Here is a 27390-nt window from a genome sequence, read left to right as displayed (position 1 = left end):
CCGAGCCTCGTAACACAAAGCCGGGAGCAGTCCAAGATTGCCCTCTCTCCCGTCAAAAACAAAGCAAAACAAAACCACCATAATCTGACACCCGCAAAAGCACGGACATAAACGCCTTCCAGTACAACAACAACAAAAAAAGTTTTGCTGATGAAAAAAAACACGTGGGTAGGAAAAAAAATGGCCAACCGTCCTTGGGTGGAACGAGGGTTGCGTTTCACCCCTCACGTGCCAGCGCTGAGGTTGTGGGTCCCAAGCAGGCGTCGTCATGACCGCCGAAGGGCTGCAACGCGATAGCTTCTGGCGAGGGAGGTTAGTTTTTGTGGTTCGTCGTGCGGCAAAAGGGGGCAAGGGATGCCGGTCCGGTGCCCGAGGCACGAGGTTTGTTTGTTTCATATTTTGACTTGAAACTTTCGTGACTGCAGGAATTCAGATTCTTGGTTCTTTGGGTAAAGTCACGTAGATGGAAAATAATTGTTTTATTAAACGTTAACAAAGATTAATGGAAAATCATTTAATCCTAACCAATGACTGATTACTAATCGATTATATAATTACAATACCCTAATCACTGCACCTGATATGAGTTAAGTGATGACGTCACCCTGCTGCTCTATATAAAACCGGGAGCAAGCGAGGGCTTTACCATTCTGGCGAATTGCCTGATGATGCTGGATGTATTTACCAGCGAAACGTTGTACTCAAACTGTAAATGTGGATTCACTCTTCAACACACCGGTGGGCTAAAGTAGTGAATTATTTGTCTTTTGTCAACGTGACACTTTTTTTTTGCTGATTGACCGTGTCGGGTGGTGGAGGGTTACGACACGTTTATAAATAAACGCGATCTAACCCAAAAACCTTTATTATGAATAATATTGGTCGCGAAAGCCTACGTGTTAAACTGAGAATCATTTAAGCAACAAAAAAAACCCCAGGACGGGTTTCGATCGCAACACAAGCGGTCTTCATCTCTCCGCCTGATGAAGACCGCTTGTGTTGCGATCGAAACGTCGTGGGCTTTTTGCTTGTATATTTCTATCTATTAAAACTTAATTTGCATTTTCTATCTACGTGACTTTACCGAAAGAACCAAGAATATGTTTGCTTGTCTTTTTCTTTTTACGAGCGCGGCCGCGAAACTCGGCCTCGCTCGCTCTCTCTCGCTCGCTCGCCACGCCGCGTCTGACGCCCCGTCAAGGCCACCTCGTCGCCAACTCATCAATCATCGCGCGGGGGTGCACGACGCTGTCTGTGGGCGGCGGGGAGGTGCGTGCACTTGGCCGCTGAGTTTCTCCCGCGCCTCTCACGCCCACGCCGCGGTTTTTAAAAGCTTCCTTTCGCGTTTGTTCCCGGGAGGCACATTCCCCACAACTGCTGCCTCTTAAGGTGAATGAGATAGTAAGTCTGAAGAGCGTGTTGCGAACTGTCACTCGATCGACTGCATTACCCCCGTGTTTATTTTTTTGTTTGTTTGGCGAGTGCGTGGAGCTGTGGTTGCAGTGGTAAGCACACTCCACTAGGAATGCGGTGACCCGAGTTCAATTCCCGCCCGTGGCTAAAATCGATGGAGAGTGATACCTGAACTGGTCCTGGGCCCACCCTTCCAGATCTAATACTGACCGGAATGGTGAGGTATGGTCAAACAACGCCCATGACTCCTGATATGGCGTGAGCAGGCATGCATTCACAACTGGATTGACATAAGGCTGTAATTGTGTTTCTTACAATTGCCTCACTTTCTGAACGAATTATATCTCGACCGAGCGGAATTATTTTAATCGAGAGGCCGATGAACTCGAGGGAAGACGCACGACAAAAACAGACACACGAAAATACAAACGGCCATGGACAATGACCTCAAGTGCACTGCCGAGATCTGCCACAGAGCTTGAACAAGAACTTGAAGAAGGAGCACAAATCACCAAACGTCGATCAGAATTCAAATGTCAAAACGATGGCAGGCTCAGCTGAGTGAGGGACCCCGTTCACCCCCTGATTACAGCCCGAAGCCAGTGGGGGCAATTCCACATTGTGGGGGACATTCTATTCATAGGACAACTTCTGTCAACTTCCCCATGATGGCTGAGTCAGCCCCCCAAAACAGGATTCGAACTCCCAACCTTCTAATTGCAAATCGTGCACAACTACTTACTGCTCCATCACTCGTCCAAGTTGTTAAACATCGCTAACAATGATCACGCTGTTATTAACGTTCATTCTCGATTTATCCGTGGACGGATTATCCACATATATGGATTAACAGTGTTCGCAAAAAAAAACGTAAGTAAAATGTGTTACGCGCTTGCTGGTTACAGTGTTCACCGCTCCTCGCTTTTAGAGGGCCAGCGACTCAATGGCCACGCGACCACTAAACGCGAAATAAACTGATCACTTGAAGAATCAATAAAAAAACACACCAGGCACATTCTTTGTCTTCACTGCAATTCTGCCTATATGAATAAATACTTTTTGTATTATGTGTTAATTTTTGTGTTTTGCATTTATCCAAATTTCGGTTTTATCTGCCCCCCCTACCCACCAGTACCTTGGATAACGCAGAGTGGACTGGATTATCTACATATCCAAGGCTGCCTCACTGAGTCAACTAACCCATTTTACAGGAGGGTACATCATGGCACAAATTTTACCAAAAGTGACTACGCGAACTGTATTCTTATTCCAGACGGCGCTGTCCCTCGTAGTCCCTCGTAGTCCCCCGTCTCTCTCGCTGTGCCTCGCTCTCGCTCGGCTGGACATCTACGAAAAAGAGCTTCATAGCTCATCGGATTCCTCCAGGATCAACATTCTGATTCACTCGCCATCCCTCGGCGTCTCTCTCGCTGTCCCTTACTGTCCCTCGCCATCCCTCGCTGTCTCTCGCCATCCCTCGCTCTCCCACGCCATCCCTCGCCATCCCCCGATCTCCCTCACCACAGTGGGACGCACCTTGTTGATGGCGCTGGGGGCGCCTCGATTGATGAGCTCCACGACGTCGCCCACACGGCCCCTGTGCGCCGCGACGAGCAGCTTCTCGGCGAGCAGGTCCACGCCATCGCGCCCGCTCATGGGGCGACCCGCTCAGTCCTCGATCGCACGCACGTCCGTCCGTCCGGGGCAGTCCTGCAAAAGTCGTCTTGGGAGAGCGCCTTCCTCCCCTCCCCCCCCCACCAAGTTAAACCGCGAATGTGCGGCACGGCGGGCGGTGGATGAGGGGTGGTGGGGGGGAAAAGAGTCTTGGCGGTGGTTGTCACGAGGTTGACGCAGTCGTGCGGATCCGTCTATCGAAGAGGCGCGGCGATTAGTTTCGCTCCTCGGCGTTTGCTTTTGCCGACCTGACAACGCTAGCTCTCCGAGTGTTGATCGAGCTGCTCCGTCCTGTTAATTGAGGTAATCCGTGGATTTTCTTGCAAATCCAAATGAGCTTTGCATTTCCTCGAAGTTTCATTGTTGTTGTCAATATACGAGCCTCACTTGTGTGGGAGTCGGCACCGTCAGACTGAGCTACATCACATCAGACCACGATCTCCATCACAAATCCCAGTTCTCCTTCAAGCTGCCGAGTCTGGCTCTTTCATCCTGCCACTTGGAAGGTCTCTTCTGAACAGCTGTCACACTTGCAGAGAAATCCACTGCTGGGAAGCAATTATATTGCCTGAAAGGAAAGAGAACACAGACACACGTGGATGGTGGAACACAAACATTCTCACTGCGTCTTTTACCTCAACAGAGAGAGATCGTCCTGACCACCCCAGCCAAGATATCTGGTAAAAAAAAAAAATGTGCAGCCCTGCAATTGCCTTCTCACGCCACTGCTGGCTCAAGGGCCTCCAACTACAGGGAGCCATAGAGAACCCCCCGTAGAGGGCGTTTGGCCTACTCTTCCACGCATGGCCAGGCACCGGAGGCGAGAGAATTTAAGAAACCTGCCCAGTTATTTCAACTGCGGCGCTGGGAGGTCGGATTGACCCGGCGACCTCTGGACTCGCGAGCCCAGCGCACTACCCGTGACACCGCCGCTGTGGCAGCATCCCTAGTCCAATGGAACCTGGTTGCAGAAAGTAAAACAAATACAGAACGCTTCCTTAGCGCAACGCCTGCCGTCGAGCGGAGAAGTGCTGCTCACTGGGAATGGGAACTCGCGTGTGCGAGCGTTCGGTAACAATCCTCGCCGTGACCGTTGCTCGGCAACTTTGTGCGGCGTGGAGGGGGGGCCTCTCGCCACCCCCCCCCCACCTCCTAAACACTTGAGGGCGTCTCCTCGACGCCAACTCCCAACGACATCCACACTGGCCACAAGGTTTTGCAAGTCCGCCCGCAACGTTTGCAGAGATTGATTTATTTATTTTGTTTTAACTTCGTTTAACGCGTGAGTGGGCTTTACGCGACCAATGTTATTCACAATAAAGGTGTTTTTTTGGGGGGGGTTCGATCGCGTAAGTGTAAATGTGTCGTAACCCTCCACCACCCGACACAGCCAGTAAGGTTTGTCACGTAAACGTCGCGCTAATAGTTAGTTACTAATTCAGTCCACCTCTGTGTTGGGAGAGTAAATCCACGACATTTACAATCTGAATACGACGTTTCGCTGGTAATTACATCCAGCATCATCGGACGATTTGCCAGTATAGTGAAGCAATCCACTTGCTCCCAGTCTTTAATAGAGCAAGATAACGTTTTACTTACTTGACAGTCCCCAACTATGGTCGAGAGAGTTCACGCACGAGTCTCTGGCCACCCGGCTGGCTGGCCGTCCGTAACGTAGGGAGGAGGCACCATCACTCTTGTGACCATAATCCAATGTGAAATTCAACTTTAGTATATAATCGTGCTGCTGTCTGAGACTTTCCCCGATTGAAAACCGCCCAAATTGATGCAAGCGTTGGCCAACAAAAATCGGAGACACAAACCACAGGGAAAAAAAGACGATTTGTCAACATGCAAACACATTTTGCCCTGATAATTATCCATCGGCTTATTTACTGCTAATTGTATACTTTCGAGGACAAACGCATGTTGGAAAGTGTCACATAATCCGTGCATATGTATGATTATTCAAAGCTTTTTTTCCATTAAACTAATATAGAAATCAACCTACCGCTGAATTTAAAGGGAAATGCAGCATAATAAACAGGCAGAAAGCTTCATTGATGATTAATAAAACAAACTTTTAGGAATCATGTAATGATGTATGTATATATATTGAACTTCTTTCGAACCTTCACGTAGCCAACCGTGTGTCACTAGGTTGACGTTTTAAAAAGTACAGCAGTCGCACACCGCTGTGACGCAAGATGAGCAAAGAGCTCGCTTGACTTGAAAGTTTTTTTTTTATCCTGCATTAGCAAAGATTCAAACTCGTATCCGTGAAATAAAACAACCCCCCCCCCCCGCAAAATTTTAAACGCCACTTTCGGGTAGCCGCTAAGCGGATGCGTGTAACCCGAGCGTCGAGACGCATGGTCACTCTTCCCGGCCACTGGGGGCGGACGGACCCACCTCGAGTGGCTCGAGGTCTCGGCCTCCTTTAGCGAAGGAGGAGCGTGAGAAAGTGACGCCAACTCGAGAACGCAACGCGCACGGTGGTGGGGGGGTCCCCTCCGGCCACACCAAGAAACAAGTCCGGCAATCGCAACGCCAGCCCCCCAACATCCTTGCCTCGGCGAAAATGGGAACGCGGCGATGGTAAGGTGGCACAAAAGGCCCCCGTCGTTTAAAACGGAGTGCCCCCCGGGGCCAGTAAACGTCGAGACAACGCGTTGGTTTAACAAGCCGGACTCTGCTGATGAGAACAAAGAAGCGGAAACCAGTCCCCGCGCGTTTGCTCGCTTAAGACAAACGCTGCAGGATAAATGTGATTCTGGAAAGGCAATATGATGATGGCTAAATTATGTTTTATTTATATGTGCAGATACAAAATTGCTTTCTACTTACATATGCCCATTACGCAGCTGTGATGAGATGAGCCGTTGCCTTTGCATGATGGTGAAGGCCGGATAGCAAGTGGTTTAATCTCCAGGATTTGTGCGTGCAATAAATAGGTTAATCCTCGTTCAAGCAATGGATTGTGTTTATGTTCATTTGGGTAATGTTTTTTCACCACAGATGGAAAATAATATCAAAGAGTGCGCAAAAAGTCAACACATTCATCACCATAAAATGAATATGAGTACAAGCGGCAGTGTTATTGACACGTGTTTTGAGTATTTGTGCATGTGCACCACTGACAATGCGTTATCGCCGATTGCATAAATATGACGGCGAACCAAATTGGTTTGCATTAGAGGCCGACCGAAACTGAATTTCTGGTTTCGGCCGAAACCAAAAGTAAACCGAAAGTTAAAAATTGACTTTCGGCCGAAACCGAAACTATGCCGAAAGAGGCCATTTGCCAACTTTCGGCGCCGAAACCGAAACCAAATTTCGGTCGGCCTCTAGTTTGCATGCGAATGGTCAGGAGACGTTCCACTACAGATAACAAGAACTGCTTGTGAGGATCGCCGCTGGCTGTTTGTGAGCATGGGAAAAGCTTAGCCGAGAAACTGTTTGCCAATGGCCACGCCAGCGCGCAAGGGTTTACAAGGGCCCGGAAATAAATATTTGAAAACGACACGGTTGAATTCATCGTATAAAAGACTGGACGATGGGGGGGTTGGGAGTGGTGGGGAGGGGAGAGAGAGAATAACAGCCCGAGTCACAACCCAGGACGAGAGCGCCCCCACACCCACCGCAACACTACAACAACAAAAACCCGTACACACGGAAAGATGTTCCAGTGAAAGGAATTCCGAGCGCACACAACTTTCCGTTAAAGAGCCAGCTTTTTTCACTTGATGCTGCCATCATTCGCTGCCTCGATGCTAAGTGAGCAAATTACAGCAGCGCTGTTCGACAGGCCACGGAACACGAATAATAACCAGGGGGACGAGACGCGTCGGCTTGCAGTGCGTTGAACGAAATGTGGACGTGGAAGAGGGCTTTCTCGGGATGCGCGCACCCCTTACACGTCAAATCCACACACGCCGTGTCAACGTACAGGCGCCGTCGCACGTACACACGCAGCTCACGAGCGACTGGGGGTGACGAGGTCACGCAACCTCGTGTGTGTCAACGCGGCTCCCCAACACAACTTGGCGCCGGGAAACCAATCGGTTCGAACGGACTTCAGCCCTCGCGTGCATCCTTCTCTCACCCCCCCCCCCCCACCAGATAACGTAACTCACGACGCCCAGGACACATCGCTCTGCGTGTACACAGACTATCACGCTCACCCCCAGGACACATCGCTCTGCGTGTACACAGACTCTGACCCCCAGGACGCAGCGCTCTGCGTGTACACGGACTCTCACGCTCACCCCCAGGACACATCGCTCTGCGTGTACACAGACTCTCACTCTCACCCCCAGGACACATCGCTCTGCGTGTACACAGACTCTGACCCCCAGGACACATCGCTCTGCGTGTACACAGACTCCCACTCTCACCTACGGGACGCAGCGCTCTGCGTGTACACAGACTCTGACTCTCACCCCCAGGACACATCGCTCTGCGTGTACACAGACTCTGACCCCCAGGACACATCGCTCTGCGTGTACACGGGCGTCAATCAAGGACAATCGTGCGTAGTCGCGCTGTGCTCTCCGTTCCAAGGGGGCTCCACGGAGCGCATTCCTACAACAGGCGCTGTATTTGGCACGGCGGCGTCATTCGTGGCAACGGCGGACGAAGCGGTCGTCGTTCGTTGCCCGCTGCAGTCTCGTTCGCGACTGCGAGGGGAGAGAGGCGATGGAACCGCGGTCGAGTGCGGGCTTGGCTGCGCGAACCGCAATTACGCGCGCGGACGCCAAGTTGTGTTGACTACAGGAACACGCGCTCAAGTCTGAATGGGAAGTTTAAACAAACAAACAAAAAAACCACGTCCCGAAGGGACCATCGCACACCAGAAGACGCGCGCACGTGCAAGCAACGATCGGAGGCAGCGGACAGCAACGCACGGCAAGCATCGCCATGCGGCCTCGAGGGGTCCCCGTCACTCGACGTGATGCTCCGAATCAGCAGCGTCCGACAAAAATCCGCCCGTTCATTCCCGGCTGCCCGTGTCCGCGCCGCGGCACGGGGGGGGTGAGTGGCCCCACCGAGACAAGCGACTCAGGAAACGCCGCAACTCAGACGAGAGACGCACAGCGCGGACGTACCGATGACGCGACGCCGGCGCGCAGCGCGCAGAGATTCGGTTGTTCTCGCAGCACCGTCAACAACAACAAGAACGACGGCTGGCAGATTTCGCCCGCACTCCTCAAACTCGAAGCTTTGTCTCCACCCCCCCCCCAGACTCGGGGCTGTACCCCGACCTGCCCCCTCTGCTCCCCCCCCACCCCACTGCCCCAGCCCTACCCAGTGCCTGCTGCTAACCCCGACGTAGCCTCCTCCACCCTCACACTCTCATCCCCAGCAGGCCCCAGCGCGGTCACCCCAGTCCCTCGCGCTCGTTTGTCATGCTAATCCTCGCCAGCAGCCCAGGCGAGAACCCAGATGGAACGTGGCCAGCAGCGTACAACCTGCACCCTCCACCCCCATCTACAGCCTGCATGCTCACCCATCTCTCAACTCTACAGCTTGCTCCCCCATCACCCCCATTCCCGTTATCCAGAGTCTACCTCCCCCCCCCTCCATCTATCTCATCCACAGCCTACTCCCCCATAGCTCTCATCCTTCCGATTAGCACGGTTGGCTATGTACGACGCGAAAGAAGTTCAACATTGACACATCCCTCTTACCATCCAATTCCCTCCATCCACAGCCTGTATCCCCCCCCCTCCATCCAAAGCCTGTACCCCCCCCCCCCTCCATCCACAGCCTGTATCCCCCCCCTCCATCCACAGCCTGTATCCCCCCCCCCCTCCATCCACAGCCTGTATCCCCCCCTCCATCCACAGCCTGTATCCCCCCCTCCATCCACAGCCTATTACCCCAATCCCTCCCATAGCCTGTAACCCCCTATAGACACACCGCACTCCCATCACCCATATGCACATCCTGTACTCCCCATCTGTCAAGCGCCTTCCTCAAGGGACCGATCCCAACTCCATCCCCCCCTGCCCTTAGCAACCAAACATCTCTCCCTAGCGACGCCGGAGCAGAGGAGGGGGACCAACTTCGCGCGTGTCACGTGGGGGTGACTCGCGGTCATCTTTGCGGACGCGCGGCCACGTGGGGGTGGAGGGGCGACCGAGCTCCGGTGGAGTCAGAGTATGGGGCAGAAGGAGCGGGCAGAACGAGGCCTTTTTTACTCTGAGCCCACTGCTACTGTGTGTGTGTCTGGGTATTTTATACCATCGGACACTCCACCTGCACAACTCTAAATCGGTGATGGGGCAGTTGTGGAGAGAGTGGAGAGTTTCCCATACCTGGGCAGTGTGCTTATGACCGGCTCCAGTTTAACAGCAGAGGTCTCACTCCGAATCAGTCGAGCGGCAATATATTTTCATCAGTTGCGTAACGCTGTGTGGAAGCTACTTGGTCTGTCGCTCCGCACTAAGCTTCAGGTCTTCTCGGCCACGGTCATTCCCTCCCTTCTCGACGCTTGCGAATCGTGGACCCCCCCTAATGGAACATCTTCGCCGGTTAGAAACATTTAGGCTGGCCTGCCTACGATCCATCCTGGGTTTAACCAGGTTGGATTGTGTGAGGAGCTCACAAATCCTTGAAAGATCTGGGCACGGTCCCATCGGTGAGCTCCTCCGGCAGGCAAGGCTGCGTTGGCTGGGTCATGTAGCCCGCATGCCCAGCCACCGCATGCCGAAACAGCTTTTGTTCGGCCGGATCGAGGGGCTAAACGGGCGCGGCACGGACTAGAGAAGAGATGGAGTGATGTGGTACAGGAGGACGTGGAGCTGAGTGGACTTGCCAATGACTGGTACCAGCGGTGTCAGGATCGGCCTCTGTGGAGGAGGCTTGTGAAGGACGCTACTGGGAAGTTGGAGGCAGTCGCCCTCCAACAACAACGGAGGGCGGAGGAGCGACGCTCACAACAACGAGCGGAGCGCCGGGTGGCTAAAGCACAGCAGGTTGGCACAGTAGGGGGCACAGGTGGTGCATCAGCCAGTCATCTCAGTCATCTTAGTCAGTCGACCCGTGGCACTTGGGTCTGCCCCGTGACCTCCTGCCAGCGGGCGTTCGACACTTCACGTGGCCTCAAGGTGCACATGGCCTGGCACAAGCGTCGTGGTGATGTCACCGCCACTTAGTGGCGAATGGCGGTTGTTGTTGTTGTGTCTGTGTGTGTGTCTGTGTGTGTCTCTGTGTGTGTGTCTGTGTGTGTGTGTCTGTGTGCGCGCTTGGTGGGAAATAGTGTAGCGGTGAGCGCTTTGCTGCGCTACGAACCCGGCGACCCGAGTTCGATTCCCGCTCACGGCCAGCACCGGTGACGATTATCTCAAACGGTACTGGGCCTCCCCTAGGTCGACTCAGCCTCAAATGAGTACCTCGTGCAGTGTGTGAAACATCGCCACTGGGGAGACAAAGGCGATCGGTCGTGGTTGCTGGCCACCCCACCCCCCTCGTGTGTTGCCCCAGCCTTCATAGGCGCTCGCCAACAGCACTTGTCTAAACAATCTGTTAAGGCTATACGGGGGATCTTTGTTTTTGTATGTGGTGGGGCTGCTGACAAGGATAAGGATTTGCATTTATATAGGGCTTGAAAACGGCAGAATGTCACGACGCTACATGAACACGCTCGGAAAATTACACGACACAAGGAATATAAAAGACGATAAAACACACACACACAATGAAAGTATAACTGAATTAAAACAGGCAAAACAAAAAGCAATTTCCCTGGCTATGCAGGAGTTCATGACTGTAAAATACCTCGTGATTTCCTCGGGGAGAAAAAGCTGGATGTAAAAGTGTGTCCAACAGACGTGTTAAATAAACATCAGATTATGATTACATACTTCATCTAACTTACAGGCCTTTGTCCATACACTTCTGGATAAATGCCTTCTCACACCAATGTCGCCATTAGGGCGGTTATCTCCGATCAGCACGGTTGGCTACGTACGGTGCGAAAGAAGTTCAACATACATAATTAATGTGACCGTACTTCAGCATGATAAAATGTTGCGTTCATTTCAATTGATCAGAATAGGGGAAAACAATTTACTTGCGATTTGTTTACAATGTGAATTCTTGTCAAGCCATTTCTGTTTCGGTTTTCCGATCATGGCGACCCTAACACGACACGACACACATCATGGGGGGCGGGGGGGAGTGGAGGCTGGGGGTTTGCCTGCCATTTGTTTAATTGTACATCAGAGTTAGCATTCAGAGTGAGGCCCTCGTTTTGCCCGGACACCGCAGGCAGCCAGAGCCTCATTCCACCAGGGCGGAGGAGGAAGGGACACAACGGCTGCGGCGTGGACGGCACGCACGCCACAATGAACACCAAAACACTGCAAATGTTGACGGAAAGTGAAAAGTGGGGCTCGTGAAGCACGGGAGAGGTGGGGGCGGGCGGTGGGTTAGGGGGGTCGGCTAGGGTCATGGGTAAGGGCTGTTGGGCAAGTTGGTTCGGGTTAGGAAAAAAAATGGTTGGCTCGGAGATCAGAACGCTGAGCTGGCATCGTTGAGATCCCACAATTGAAACGAGGCAGATGTCTGTGACTTCAACTCGCTATTTTGAGTGTCCCGTAGTGTGGTGAGTTCGTGATCTCAGGCCCAGTCACCAATTACCGTTTAAACAAAAACATCCTATTTAATTTTCTTTTGCACTTAATTTGGCCGAATGCCAACTCTGAGAATAAACAAGAAACTGGTTGTGACTGCCATGCGTTCAACATTGCATCCCTCACTCATCTTTCCTACTTCGTTCCTCAAAAAAATCCATTAGCTTTATTTCTCTATACGCTAACGCACTTTTGTTTAGTCACAACAAATTCTGTTCATGTCGAAAGACCCCTTACATAACTATAACAACCAATCTCTCTTTCGAAAGAGGCAATTAATCATAATGAACTTTAACCAGGTTAAACAAAGGGCATCGACTTACAATTATACATGGTACACAAATGCTTTATCTGATGAAAATAATGTCATTTATTTACCAGGAAAATGTGAGTCTCGAAACTTTACTTCAGGAGAATCCTGCGTTGAGATGTTTGGCCAATTTCATTTTCAAACGTGTTTTCCTCTGGGAAAGAGGGGAGCAGACAGATGCAACCCATAAATAGATCACATTTAAAGATGCGCACAGATGGGTTCACAAATCCACTTTCTGCGTTCACATTTTCTGGCCAACTCGCAGGCTTTGTAAGTTTCACACACCGTTGTGATCCACCGACGCTTGTCTCCAACGTTTGCTCGACGGACGTAATCTCACCAGGTGCAAATCCACTAAGATCACAAGTCTCTTTTGCTGGGCTATAAGTGTCCCCCACCACCGCGCCCACTCCAAAACCTCAACCTCATCAGACATCATGGAACGAGATGAAGTACCCATCCAGATCTCTTGCAGAGCAGTGCAACCCTTCATGTTAGAGAATGGCCCACGGAAGCAGCTATCACATTAAGTGACTATGATTGTCACTGTGTGGTGCCGGGCTTACGATGCAACGGCGGATAATGTGTTAACATTACGTGTAGCCCGCTTGCTGGGCGTAGTACCACCAGCCCTAGCGGGGCTTGGGCGAGCGCTGGTCAGCGTGGAGGCACCCCGAGAAGTGTGCGGTGCGGGCTCCCGGTGAGGGAGCGAGAGGGAGCGTCAGCCAGCCAGGGTTACGTTGGGGCATGATACGCTGGTTGACCTGCTGACACGTGACCGGATGATATTAGAGGGGGGCCACCGGTGGACGGGGGCCGCTGGGTGGTCACGTGGTCTAAAAGAGCACTTCGGGAGCCTTCGAGAAAGAGCTCGAGAGATCTATAAGGTGGGCGGGGTGAAGGGCGGAGCCAGCCCCAGCCCAGGGGGATATAACGGGGGCCCCGTGAGGAGCGCGGGCTTCTTCGTGTGCTGGTGTTACGAAGATCCACGTCGGGGAGAAGAAGCTTTTAGCCACGCGGTCCGGGACCCAGCTTGTGGTCCGGCCCAGGATAGCGAACCGTGTCTAGCTCTGCCGTAGCGTGGTTAGATGGTCATTCGAGACCAGAGTGTAGATTGTGTGATGTTATGTTGAAGTTGCTTAATACATAGTGTTGCTCCCAAGACAACGTCTGCGACACAGTTGGACTCACTACACACAGAAAAGCCTCTGAGGTGCCTTCAAATGACGTGTTCCACAAAGTTGGGGGGCAGCAATTGATCACCGACTCTGCCATGCGAGTAATGTTTGACTCATGACAGCCAAAACAGATTTTGTTGTTTTTATTTAATTCTTAGCGCTGAAATGTGGCCCAGATTGAGTACAGAACCAACTTTAATGCGATGGTTTTGTACGTAATGTCATTGATGACCAGAATGAGACCATCACCATTGCTTGATTATGTTTTTAAAACTCTGGTTGGCTTTTTAAATCACATGTATGTTTTCAACAAGGCAAACAAAGACGGAACAGAACCAGGCGGTATGCACGCGATTCGAAGCAAACTGAATAAGTGAAAGTAATTCTAGAAAGGCCTCAGTTGTGATCTAGAGTCCAGGGGTGGGGAACGTCCGGCCCCCGGGCCGTACGATGCCCGCGAAATCGTTTGGCGTGGCCCTGCCAAGGCAACCGCACGACTCGAAATTCAATAAATCTAGGAGCTTTTTACATAGCAACATAAATTTACATTTTTTATGGCCCGCGAATGATGTTATAAATATCCAAATGGCCCTTGGCAGAAAAAAGGTTCCCCACCCCTGACATTCTAGACAAACACATCGAAACGCAGAGGGCGTGGAAGGGGAAAGCAGAAAGGAATGGGAGAGTGAAAAGATGAAATCATAAGTTGCTCACAACAGTTGTCATCACATCTACCCCTCTATTTAAGGAACGAAACAGGAGGATTTCTCCACAAATCTGGCTCTCGCCTGATTATGCTAGTTGTAATTACTGGCGAAACGTCGTACTCAGATTGTAAACGTTGTGGCTTTTTGCTCTCCCAACACAACCGGTGTGCTGTACTAGTGACGAATTGGCCACGTTCTGTTTACGTGACAACCCTTACTAGATTAGGCTGTGTCGGGTGGTGGCGGGTTTAACGACACAACATTTATATATTTACGCGATCTAACCTCCCCCCCCCCGCCGCCAAAAAAAAAAAACCTGTATTATGTAATAAATCATAACTCTGCTCTTCTAACTCGCACCGGAGATTGTGTCGAGAGTGGCTGGTAGGTTGAACTCGGGCACCGAGAGAACCGAGACTGTCGGGAGAGGGAGGGCGCCTGTTGGAGGAAAGCTGCCGTCAGAAGCCGTGGCGTGACACGAAGGCGGAGGAACGATGCAGCGAGGGAGGGGGGAAGTTTTGAGTGATCCTTGCCGAAGCAGTCGAAGCAAGCGGTGGGCAGGAGTCGGAACCCCGGGGAAACGCGCGGGGTCACCAACGTGGGACACTGGGCCAACAACCACATCGACAAGCTAGCAGTGGAGTCACGCGGAACGGGTGGCGCAGAGAGAGAAGGGAGGGAGGGGGCCGCAAGTCAGCCGCAGTGCTGTCAAGAGAAACGGCAGGAACGCGTGGCAGCGTTCACAAAAGACAAAGATCACCCGTATAGCCTCGCCGATGAAGGCCAACGTGGCGCACGAAGGGATGGGTTGGCCAGCACTACGCAGAACACACACACACATATAGAGAAGACGCACATACAAAGAGACAAAGATCCCCCGTGTAGTCCCAACAGACTTTCGGGGGCAAGTGCTGTTGGCACACCAGGGGGTGGGTGGCCAGCACCACGCCCGGCCGCCTTTGTCTCCCTAGTGGCGATGTTTACACACCGCACCAGGTACTCATTTGAGGCTGATTCGGCCTAGGGGAGGCCCAGGACCGGTTCAGATAATCGTCACCGGTGTTGGCCGTGAGCGGGAATCGAACTCGGGCGGCCGGGTTCGTAGCGCAGCGCGCACTGAACCACCGACACGAACCGCTCTCCGACACGCGCACGCGCAGACGCGGAAGCACAGAGACACACACACACGCACAGAGACACACACGGCAGTGGGAACAACAACAACGCACACACGAAGCACAGACGTGGACACGACAAGGTGGGAGCGACGCGAAACTCACGCGGAGCCTTGGGAGGGAGCGAGTTTCGGTCTGAGGGCCGCAGTGCTGCAGGCGATGATGGGATGGGATGAGCACACCTGGGGGACCCTCCCTGTCCATTTAAACCACACGTGGCCTGCCCCGTCCACCAATGGCACTCAGTGACCCGAAGTAACCTGCTTAATGACACTAATTAAATTAATTAAGTAAGCGGACTATGCCGGTGGTGTTCTTCTTCTTTGTACACAACTCGACACAACTCCAAATTCGCTCAGTGACAGCTGTCACATTGCTGCGTTCCCCAGTCGCGGTGTGTGGGTGGGGTTGTGTGTGTGGGTGTGTGTTCGTGTGGTTGTGTGGATGGGGTGTAGGTACTGCGTCTGCATGTGTGTGTAGGTGGGTGGGTGTGTTCACGAGCGTGTGGAGGAGGGGGTGTATCGGTTGTGTGTAGGTGGGTGTGTGGGTGGGAGGGAGGGAGGGAGGTTGTGTGTAGGTGGGTGTGTGTGTAGGTATGTACTGTGTGTGTAGGTGGGTGTGTGTGTGGGAGGGAGGTTGTGTGTAGGTGTGTGTGTGTAGGTATGTACTGTGTGTGTAGGTGGGTGTGTGCGTGGGAGGAAGGTTGTGTGTCGGTGGGTGTGTGTGTAGGTATGTACTGTGTGTGTAGGTCAGTGTGTGTAGGTATGTACTGTGTGTGTAGGTGGGTGTGTGCGTGGGAGGGAGGTTGTGTGTAGGTGGGTGGGGGTGTAGGTATGTACTGTGTGTGTAGGTGGGTGTGTGCGTGGGAGGGAGGGAGGTTGTGTGTAGGTCGGTGGGGGTGTAGGTATGTACTGTGTGTGTAGGTGGGTGTGTGCGTGGGAGGGAGGGAGGTTGTGTGTAGGTGGGTGTGTGTGTAGGTATGTACTGTGTGTGTAGGTGGGTGTGTGCGTGGGAGGGAGGGAGGTTGTGTGTAGGTGGGTGTGTGTGTAGGTATGTACTGTGTGTAGGTGTGTGTGTGTAGGTATGTACTGTGTGTGTAGGTGGGTGTGTGCGTGGGAGGGAGGTTGTGTGTAGGTGGGTGGGGGTGTAGGTATGTACTGTGTGTAGGTGGGTGTGTGCGTGGGAGGGAGGGAGGGAGGTTGTGTGTAGGTGGGTGGGGGTGTAGGTATGTACTGTGTGTGTAGGTGTGTGTGTGTAGGTATGTACTGTGTGTGTAGGTGGGTGTGTGCGTGGGAGGGAGGGAGGTTGTATGTAGGTGGGTGTGTGTGTAGGTATGTACTGTGTGTGTAGGTGGGTGTGTGCGTGGGAGGGAGGGAGGTTGTGTGTAGGTGGGTGGGGGTGTAGGTACTGTGTGTGTAGGTGGGCGTGTCCGTGGGAGGGAGGGAGGTTGTGTGGAGGTGGGTGTGGTGTAGGTACTGTGTATGTACGTGTAGTAGGGTGTGTGCTTATGACCGGCTCCAGTTTAATAGCAGAGGTCTCACTCCGAATCAGTCGAGCGGCAATATCTTTTCATCGGTTGCATAACGCTGTGTGGAAGCTACCTGGTCTGTCGCTCCGGACTAAGTTTCAGGTCTTCTCGGCCAAGGTCATTCCCTCCCTTATCTACGCTTGCGAAACGTGGACCCCCCTAATGGAACATCTTCGCCGGTTAGAAACATTTAGGCTGGCCTGCCTACGATCCATCCTGGGTTTAATCAGGCTGGATTGTGTGAGGAGCTCACAAATCCCTGAAAGATCTGGGCACGGTCCCATCGGTGAGCTCCTCCGGCAGGCAAGGCTGCGTTGGCTGGGTCATGTAGCCCGCATGCCCAGCCACCGCATGCCGAAACAGCTTTTGTTCGGCCGGATCGAGGGGGCTAAACGGGCGCGGCACGGACTAGAGAAGAGATGGAGTGATGTGGTACAGGAGGACGTGGAGCTGAGTGGACTTGCCAATGACTGGTACCAGCGGTGTCAGGATCGGCCTCTGTGGAGGAGGCTCGTGAAGGACGCTACTGGGAAGTTGGAGGCAGTCGCCCTCCAACAACAACGGAGGGCGGAGGAGCGACACTCACAACAACGAGTGGAGCGCCGGGTGGCTAAAGCACAGCAGGTTGGCACAGTAGGGGGCACAGGTGGTGCATCAGCCAGTCATCTCAGTCAGTCAACCCGTGGCACCTGCGTCTGCCCCGTGACCTCCTGCCAGCGGGCGTTCGACCCTTCACGTGGCCTCAAGGTGCACATGGCCTGGCACAAGCGTCGTGGTGACGTCACCGCCACTTAGTGGCGAATGGCGGTTGTTGTTGTGTGTGGGTAGTAGCATGAGTGTGTTGTGCATGTGTGTGCCATGTGAGTGGATCCATGTGAGTGGGTGGCTATGTGTGTGTGTGAATAGGTGTGTGTGCTCTTGTCTGAATACGCGTGTGTGGGTGTATGAGTAGGAGGCTGTATGGGTGGGTGAATGGTATGGAGTGTGTGTGGCTCTATGGGTGGGTGGCTGTATGGGTGTATGAGTGGGTGGCTGTATGGGTGGGTGGATGGTATGAAGGTCGTGTGGCTGCATGCCTTCGCGCGCAAGAGTTTAGGAGGAAATTAAAAAGGGGGGTGAAACGGTTAGAAAACCCAATTACGTTAATGCCTTGAAACATTCCTGCTGCATTGCCATTCATTCATCTGCCTTTTAATTCATTGCCAGCTCTTCATCTACTGTTACAGAATTACGGTGCACGTACGTAAATAAAGGTACTAGTGAAGCAGCGGTTCGTCCACTGGGCTTTGAGCCCTGCAACCTGAGTTCGATTCCCATTCACAGCTAACATCACTGGAATTTGATATCTCCACCGGCCCTGGGTCCCATGCCCCCACCCCCGTTTCGCCCACTCGGATTGACCAACGTGGTGACGTGTTGTCCAACAGAATCCGTAACTTGACGAAGCATTCCAAAGGCCATCATACAGAAGCGGATTGAGAAAGGATTGTAAATTAATACCATTACTAGTTCATAAAGCCTGTCTTCGCCAGGCAAAAAGTTTTCCATACATATAATTAACCTATGTTTTTTTATCCCATTTGTATCTACAATCAGACACTAACTACCCCATTGGAACCTCCTTTGCCAGTAGCAAAATACGATAATTGTTTTTTTTACCCTTTTATCTGGCAACAAAATTGACACCTTTTGGCGTCATCTGGTCCAACACCATGTGAGACTAGGCTCTAAGGAAAGCTGTCTCGGGTGTGGACCAATCAATTTCAAAGACAGTGCATACATTATCAGAGTTATGTTTTTTGTTTGCATTCCAACCGCAGGTATTGTGGTCAATGAAAACATGACTCCTTGTAAAAAAAGGTGTCAGTTTTGTTACCAGAGAAAAGGATAAAAAAAACAATTATCAGACACTAACTACTCCAAAAATGTGGTTTTTTTCAGGAAATAAAATGTTGAAGACTTGTTTCAACTTCTTATATTTAAATAAGTACCCACTGGAAACAACTAAAATTAAAGATGCCGTTCTGTTTTTATTGCAAATAACAAAAATTAATTAACTTAATACTCTACGAGGGGAAGCTCCTATCTTTTACTGTTTCCGAATTATTCAGATTTGAACATCATACAATGCGTATCTTTTTCCTTCAAAACCGCTTTAATCCGAAATATCTCAAAAACAATAAAAGATGGAACAATTGTTCTGCTCTAATTTTAATTTATGTTTAAGGCTCTATTTAAAAAAAAACCCCGCAATCTCATATTTTAAACGGTTTCTGAATGACACGCACAGACATGTTTATGGGGAACTTTTAAATCGAGATTTGGCAGCCTTAAAATACAAAATATAGGGTTTTCAGATTTTCCCTGTTGTGTCCTAAAAGCTACTTATGTACCAAATTTCAGCTTTGTACCTTGTCTGGAAGTACCTTAGAGGTTTCTGAGACGTACATACAGATTAAGGCCTTTATTTATGCAGAAAGATAAATTGTTGTTGTTGTGAAATAAACAATTACATTGACACAAGAAACACAACTCAACAGACGCAAAAAGGGGGAACGTGTAAGATTGCATTCACAAGCTTTTCAAATTAAATGTAAAAGTACACAGTATTGCCAACAATTGTAAATGTGTATGTGTGTAGTGTATACAGCTATACAGATGAGTGCTCTTAACATTGCTCGTATTTTTTCAAAATTATATTCCAATTGTGTTATCAGTGAACTGTCACGAGACAAGACATTTCCATCGAGACGAATAACAAGATTCAGCTAGCAGTGAATCACCCTGTGTCAAAGCATGGCCCACAGAACTACTCCTGGAGGTCGCCTACTTCGCCCGTTCTAGAGACACAACTTTTATAGGGGCACCGCAGTGGCGAGATGTTAACTACCTCGCCTGGTATACAGGAGGTCGTGGGTTTGATCCCAACCCTGACGCCTGCTGTATATTTGGAGTTTGCGTCTCTCTCCGAGGTGTGTTAACTACCTCGCCTGGTATACAGGAGGTCGTGGGTTTAATCCCAACCCTGACGCCTGCTGTATATTTGGAGTTTGCGTCTCTCTCCGTGGTGAGATGTTAACTCCCTCGCCTGGTATACAGGAGGTCATGGGTTAGATCCCAACGACTGCTGTAAATTGGGAGTTTGCGTGTCTCTCTCCCTGTGGTCGCGTGGATTTTTCTCCTGTTTTTGTCTCCGCATTTTAGAATTAACACGCGTTTTAGAGCATTTGGCTGCTGTAAATTTCCACACGATGGGACACTTTGTTGAGCTATCATTTGTGGCCAAGTCGCTCATGAAAATGAGCTATACAGCTCAGTGCCTTACCTGTTAAAATAAAACATAGTTTTAGAGTTTAACGTATGCCCTGCAAAGAGGGGTTGCCGCACGACATTTCAGGTCTCAGAGCTGGAATTTAAGCAAATTAAGGGAAAACCAAATGTTTACGTGGTAGAGTGGGGGGGGTCATGCACACATTGGTGACTAGGCCGAGACCATCAACTCTCTTCACTTGAAATCCAGTTTCACCATAGGTGGCTGCACGTGGCTCAAGGGTCAGTGTTGTACGCATGTATGTTGAACTTCTTTCGCACCGCACATAGCCAACCGTGCTCATGGCAGGTGCCCTGCCCCCTGTGACACCCGGCCACCTCCGGCACTGTAAACCCTGCAGAGTTGCTCCCATGTAAAAATGCAATGATAATTGCCATATTGTTTAACACCCGAACAGGCAGATATCGCAAAAGCTCACGCGATTCTCATTTCACGCGAACATTTGCACTCCGTGTTTGAGGGACCGTGAATTTAATTGACTGCGGCCTGCAAAAAGCGACAGCGGAGCCTCCTCATAAGGCCCCGGTTGCACATTCAATTATTCAATAAAAGACAGAAACACCAGCGCAGGTGAGTGCAACGTTGGTTAACGTGCATATTAACATTCTTGCGCGACGAATGCAATGTCAGCACCCGTTCACGCACCTACGACATCTCGGGTTGCGCCGCTTTGTTTACTCCACGTGCGGGGCGGGGAGGGAGCTTCTAAAACAAATTCCAGAAGAGGCTCCCAGCACGTGGAGGAAATGTGATTAAAATGTATAATAAAGCTTCCAGCAGGCGGAACAAAGCGTCCGACATCGTGCTGAACGACGCGTGCATTACAACCCCCGAAAACACATCGGACAGCTGTACATCACAAACCAGGAAAACCTATGCAGTTGCCCCATAACATAGTCATCGTTAGCCCCAGGCGGTTTCCTTGCAGGAGATGGGTTAACCTGCAGACTTTTGTGGCCAGTCCGGTGCTTCAGCAGATCTCTCATAAAACTCGGTCAATGATCAAGACACCCTGGTCACATGACACAGCGGTGTTTGCAGGTCGTGGCTTGTGGAAGGGCTGCAAACGTGAATGCAAATTACTTCCATCGTTTCTAATGGGGGCGTCTCATGCGCCGGCCTTGCCTCACGCACACACGACCAAGGGCATGGCTATTTACAGATTCTCAGAAAGTGCAGAGGTCACTGCCACGTGCATGAGGGTGGAAGAGGGGGGTGGGTCTTCCTTAGGCACCCACCACCAACGGCTGTGGTCAAATCACCCAATGTTGAGTTCAGCAAACTATGCACACCTCCGATTCCCCCACAACGAGCACACGAGAGCCAAATAGAAACAAGAAAGCGCCTCATATGAACTCCCTTTTGTTGCATCTTAATTGAACGCCAATGAGCATCAAATTATCATTCCCTCCTCTTCGTTCGCACCCTGTAATTTCAGCACCCGGACGTGACTAAAATGTGTGCTTTTTCACGTCGAAGATTCTGTTCCCGATTTACGCCCCGTGTACAAAACGAAACAAAAAGACCAAAACATTTGCTCAACAACGACAAAAAAAAACGATTTAAATAAAGCAAATTAAAAACCCGGAAGAGACAGAGGCCGGCTCGGCACGTGACGGTTTCCAGGGTGCTGACGATGTGAGTCTCAGTGCCCGGGAGGTGTGTGGGCCCAGAATGATCAATTCTCGTTGCTGATGCCCGCGTGAGTTTTGACGGTATTTTCTTGCTGCTGTCTGTCATATGCCGTCCGAGTCTCTCACTCGCAGGAATCGAAGGCCAAAAGAGCTTCCTGGAGTTTCCCTGTGATCTGCACATATTCATTCAGCAGCGGGGGGGGGGGGGGGGGGGGTCACACACATTGAATAAAAGCAGGTCACATGTCATACCAATTACCATACAGCCAACTGCAAGGAAATCAATAATGATATACGGTGATGATTAATCCCCCAGTCTCCATGCCACCTGCCCCCTGGCTATGGTACATGGATGTGAAGCGTGGAAACAGACGGAGAAAACTGAACAAACGGCGGAAGAAGGCGCATGTCGAAGAGGAACGGTGAGGGCACGCTTTTAATCCCACTGAGAGTCTGGAAGAGGAACGACAGGAATCAAAGAGAACAAATCAAGTTTTGCGACACCACGTAGCCTGTTAAGGAGAGTAACTGGGCTTGGGCAGCACTCGTCGCTAGAAGGGATGATGGGCAATGACTTCGACTAAAAACAATGGAAGCTGAAGGAGGGGGGGGGCGGACACAGCTCAGAGGAGGGTCCACCACGGAGATGTAACGACGAATTCAACCAGGGTGCAGTAGCCAGGATGAATCGTTGCATTGCAAGATCATGAGAGATTGCAATGGAGTGTGGGAGGCCTTCATTCGCCGCAGATAGACGTTCACGATGGACACTGTCTTACATGGCAGCATCGGGTGCCTGCTGTAGGTTTCAATCAAGGTGAGAGTGTGGCCCTGCTGAATTGAAGCCAAGGTGGCGGATATTGTTCTGGCAACACACCGCACTCTGCAATTATTTCCACAGAGATAAATGACAAATGCACTTCTGCACACTTTCACGACGGCAGAGAACAAAAGACAACTCGCTTCTCGTTCAAGTTGTAACAAGAGAAAAAAACCCACCACATTCCCCAAAAAAGAAAGTTTACTTGAAACGAATTGCTCCAATTAGCTCAAATTGCGACCGTTGGTGAGAGATTAAGGGCCAACCCTGTGCAACGTTCCCCAACGGGTTAGACTGGCAGTCGAGGCCGTTAATCGTCGGCTTAAAGCCTGCACTGTGTCCATCGTGGCAGATTGAATAGCGGGCAGAACAACGCCGGTTTGAAGTGGCAGTCTTCAGTATTTACTGATACAGATAGGGCTGAGCATGAGCTAAGGCGATGGATTTATGCCCCGGCCCGCCGAACCTAAAGCTCGGTTCACTGGCATTCAATCACGGCAGGATTACTAAAGCTCATTTATTTTGTGGGGCTTCTAAAAACAGCTGCACGTTTGGTGGAATGGCATGATGCAGATGTACAATTACACACGCACACACACGCGCACGCACGCGCGTCCCTGTACAGACAGTTATCTTCAACGACATCCTGTGTTCATACGTATCTTCTCTGTAGAGGTGGCGACGGCCACGTTTCATATTTTCTTACCTGATGATCGGAGCTCTTAAGGTTATTACTCCATCGTAAAATAATACTATTTTTGTTCACCCTCTAGTAATCCCACTGCTGGAGGAGGGACTCCCCACATGGTGTGGGTCATGGAGGATTCGTTCACCACGCTGCTCAGCACAAGTTGATGACGGTGAAGAGCACAGACATGGGGCCATATAAGTACCGTACAAGAAATGCTCTTAAAAGCTACTCTTTCGGGATACCCGTTGCGAGTGCTGATCCTATCCCGCAAGAGTCGCTTCTAAGACCATTTCTCACGTCGAGCCGTGGAAACTCACAAAGATTTCAATAACGGAATTTGTTGCTCTCTGCTGCTCACAAAGTAGCCCCAAAGCCTGCTGCTCACAACATGCACGGCACGCCAATCGCATTGCCATGTCACCCATTAAGGCAATTCCCAGGCTCCACCATGCTTAGCTTGTGAGATCCGACGGGTGAATTCTGGGTGATGTGGCCATTTAGCCTCGTACGACGTCGCGACAAGCATCGTTAGCGAACACCTATTAAAGCTGGCACGTCACACAAAGAAGTGTCTTATAAGCTGCTAGCATCACAGCCTTCGTCTCCCGCAGTGCTGATGCTTGCATACTGCAGCAAGGTAATAAGCTAAGGAGGCCGAGTCGACATAGGAGAGATCCAGGACAGTTTCAGGTGCCACGTGCGATGGATCGATGTGTATGGTCAGAAATCAAATCGATGTGGCTGGGATTATAACGCAGCGTTCAAACCATTGCAACAACAAAGATCCCCCGAGTAGCCTGCGTAGACTGTTGGGGCGAGTGCAGTTGATAAAGCCTTATTACGTCCTGCACCACCTCTCTCTCACAACAACAACCTCCATTAGCCACTGTGTGGCGGTGACGTCACCACGGCACTTGTGCCAGGCTACGTGCACTTTAAGGCCACGTGAAGTGTCGAACGCGCACTGGCAGGAGGTCACAGAACAGTCCCAGGTGCCACGGGTCGACTGACTGAGATGACTGGCCCGTTCCACCACCTGTGCCCCCTACTGCGCCAACCTGCTGTGTCTTAGCCACACGCGCACACAGAAGCAATACACTACGCACATTAAGCCATTCATGACATACGCTGCCTTCGGCATGAAGACGCTCTCGCAAGCAATACACGAACACGCACTGGCGCGCGCAGCACGTAAGCTCGCTGAGAACTATCGATAGATTAGACGTGGGATTTGCGCAAATGGAGGTGGTTGCAGCAGTGTTGGCTTACAGACGCCCATTCCTCGCGTGCCACATTCAGATGATTTACACACCAGCGTTCACCCATTGAAAATAAATCAATAAAACCCTGCACAGACGACAAGTTACGCACACATACAAGAGTTCTTCAACGAACGCACACTTAATTCTAAACACGGCTCGGTTATTGACAGGTATCGGGATCTGTTTGGGTGGCATTTTGTATTTGAAAAATACACGTGCACGTGCACGCACACATACATGTACACATATACCTACCTTCGCGGGTTTTAAATCTCATGGGAACAAAAACTGTTGACGGCAGTTCAGCGCCAAACAGGTGTGTCCTATTTACAAAGACAAATAGACCTCATATAGCCTTTAATAGCCAGTCGGGGCAAGTGCTGTTAGCGAGTACCTATGAAGGCTGGCATGGCACACAAGGGTATGGGATGGCCGGCACCACACCCGGCCGCCTTTGTCTCCCTCGTGGCGGTTTTTACACACTGCACCAAGTACTCATTTTGAGGCTGAGTGGACCTAGGGGAGGCCCACAATCGGTTCAGATAATCGTCACCGGTGTTGGCCATGAGCGTGAATCGAACTCAGGTCGCTGGGTTCATCGTGCAGCACGCTCATCGCAATACTACCATTCATAGGACACATAAACGAACAAAGATCCCCGTTTAGCCTTAGCAGGCTGTTGGGGCAGGTGCTGTTAGCGAGCACCTATTAAGGCCGGCACACACACACAGAGATACTCCACGTAACATACAGGCTGTGGGGGCGGGGGTGGGGTGAAGCCATTGGAGCAGCGATGTAGGCCAGCACCCTGCACACGGGAGGTTATCGTGTGGCCAGAACAGAGCCGATCACTTTTGTTACAGCAGTCACGATGTTTACACTCCGTGCCAGCAGATACTCCATTAGCGTTGAGTTGACAAAGACGAGGCCCTGGCCTGCCTATTTTTCATCATTGCCACCGACGCTTTGTCCACGGTTGTGAATTTCAAACTCTTCGTTGTTGTAATCGTTTGGCCCAAACTGCCCCCACAAAAATAAACACACTGGGGATATAGAATATATACACGGACTCGAGCACAGGGAGCAACAGCCAAAGAACACACACGTGGAATAACACGCACAGGAATAACTCGTACACAGGGAATAATATATATACGTGCAGGGAATAATGCACGCACACACATATATATACCAATACGTAAACACACAAGGATACAAACAAAATATTCCCACATATATCCTTTAACAGGGGCCAACGCTTTCAGTGAGTACCGATTAAGGCTGGCATGGCATACAAGGGGGTGGGTGGGTGGCTAGCACCACATCAGGGCGCCCTGATGTTTGCACACCGCATCAGGTACTCATTTAAGGCTGAGTTGACCTAGAGGCCTGTTGAGATAATTGTCACTGGAGTTCGCCGTGAGCGGGAGTCAAACTCGGGCTGTCGGGTTCGTAGCGCAGCTCGCTAACCGCTCCACTACCGCTCCCCAGCAACAACAACCGCCATTCGCCACTAAGTGACGGTGCCAGGCTATGTGCACCTTGAGGCCACGTGAAGTGGCCTCAAGGCAGGTCACAGAACAGACCCAGATGCCACAGATCGACTGACTGAGATGACCGGCTGATGCACCACCTGTGCCCTTTACTTTGCCAACTTGCTGTGCTTTAGCCACCCGGCGCTCCGCTCGTTGTTGTGAGACTACCTCTCCCCTCACACAGACACACACACACAGGGAATAAGATTTACACACACTCGGGAAATAACTCGCACGCCCGCTAACACAAAGATCCCCCGTATAGCCTGAACAGACTGTAGGGGCAAGTGCTGTTAGCGAGTTTCACCTACGAAGGCCGGCACGGCACACGAGGGGGTGGGTGGCCAACACCACGCCCGGCCGCCTTTGTCTCCCTAGTGGCGATGTTTACTCATTTGCGGCTGAGTCAACCTAGAGGGGGCCCAGCACTGGTTGAGTTAATCGTCACCGTTGGCCTGCGCGAGGATTCGAACTTGGGTCGCCGGATTCGTAGCGCAGCGTGCGAACTGCTAACCTACCGTCCCCCACAATATATACACGTACACGAGTACATACATACGTTCGGACATGGTGGGAATTACACACACCTACATTAAAACGCACAGGAGATAATACATACCGACACGCACACAGATTCTGCATAACATTATCACATACCGGGCCAGTCTTTGTACTCTATTGACATTGCAAGGCAAACACTGACGCTCATTGTGGCAGAACCGCCGCATAGCAGCGTGTACACGCGGCATCGCTGCCTCGCTCGGAACTCTCACTGGGTCAGTCAAGTAAGCAAGAGAACGGAGGCAAACAAGTAAGAGGTAAGATCGTGACCACGTAAACTAACCCCCGGTGTATGGTCAGTGAGGAGTTCATTAGTGAGACAAGTGTTCTTCATCTACACGGATTGCTCCAGCCAGTGATTGTCGCGCCGTTCAAATTGGTGCATTGGATTTTCCATGGCACTGTGGTTTTCTTTAATTCTAATATTTTACTAGGATAAATCCCTTGTGACATTACACGTGACAAACACGTATGACAGAGATATATCTATTTTCTTAGCTCTTTCGGTAAAGTCACGTTGAAAGGAAACAACAAAATAATAAAATATATATAAAATATATAAACCAATAAAATATATTGTTCTATATATATTTTATTAGTTTGTTGTTTCCCTTCAACGTGACTTTACCGAAAAAGCTAAGAATATGAATTACTGCAGTCACGAAAGCTTTAAATCAAAATTTAGATATATCTATTAAAAAAAAAAGTTAAACCTAAAATATATATGAAGTATACGATTATAAAGAGTCGAATGTAAAATAGATACACACAAAGGGATTGGTGTCAGATTCCATTCCATCGAATATTGTATTTGTAAATGTTTTGGTCGGATTAGATATTGTTTTATTTTACTGAAATTGATAAGATGTTTGTGACTTTCATGGGCCACGCGTTAAATGTAATCATTTTAGCCTTACGCCCCGAGTCGT

The 27390-nt window shown here is 50.7% G+C and overlaps 2 protein-coding genes across 7 annotated transcripts in view; both read right to left on the bottom strand.

Annotated features, from left to right (window-relative positions):
• The window catches only part of ANKRD6 (ankyrin repeat domain 6), a 46596-nt gene extending 31033 nt beyond the window's left edge, over positions 1 to 15563 (bottom strand). The window contains exons 1-2 of one of the 5 annotated variants that reach the window (XM_032973339.2): positions 15205 to 15563; positions 2950 to 3655 (exon numbers count right to left, since the gene is read on the bottom strand). In XM_032973339.2, coding sequence (XP_032829230.2) covers positions 2950 to 3069 — 120 coding nt within the window. In that variant the 5' untranslated portion in view covers positions 3070 to 3655; positions 15205 to 15563. Of the gene's footprint in view, positions 1 to 2949; positions 3656 to 4126; positions 4200 to 4686; positions 5581 to 8195; positions 8332 to 12104; positions 12229 to 15204 lie in introns of those variants that run through there. The other 4 variants (XM_032973342.2, XM_032973338.2, XM_032973340.2 and 1 more) reach the window with 4 other exon arrangements.
• A 3513-nt stretch (positions 15564 to 19076) lies between these two features.
• SNX9 (sorting nexin 9) overlaps positions 19077 to 27390 on the bottom strand; it is a 47783-nt gene continuing 39469 nt past the window's right edge. For both annotated transcript variants that reach the window (XM_032973403.2, XM_032973401.2), the window contains exon 18: positions 19077 to 21765. In XM_032973403.2, coding sequence (XP_032829294.1) covers positions 21715 to 21765 — 51 coding nt within the window. In that variant the 3' untranslated portion in view covers positions 19077 to 21714. The remainder of the gene's footprint in view (positions 21766 to 27390) is intronic.

Source organism: Petromyzon marinus, chromosome 51 (assembly GCF_048934315.1).
Source record: "Petromyzon marinus isolate PM22_M1 ecotype Great Lakes invasive population chromosome 51, UKy_Petmar_22M1.pri1.0, whole genome shotgun sequence".
Taxonomy (NCBI): domain Eukaryota; kingdom Metazoa; phylum Chordata; class Hyperoartia; order Petromyzontiformes; family Petromyzontidae; genus Petromyzon; species Petromyzon marinus.
Note: the sequence above shows the minus strand (reverse complement) of the source record. Positions and strands in the feature narration are given on the sequence as shown.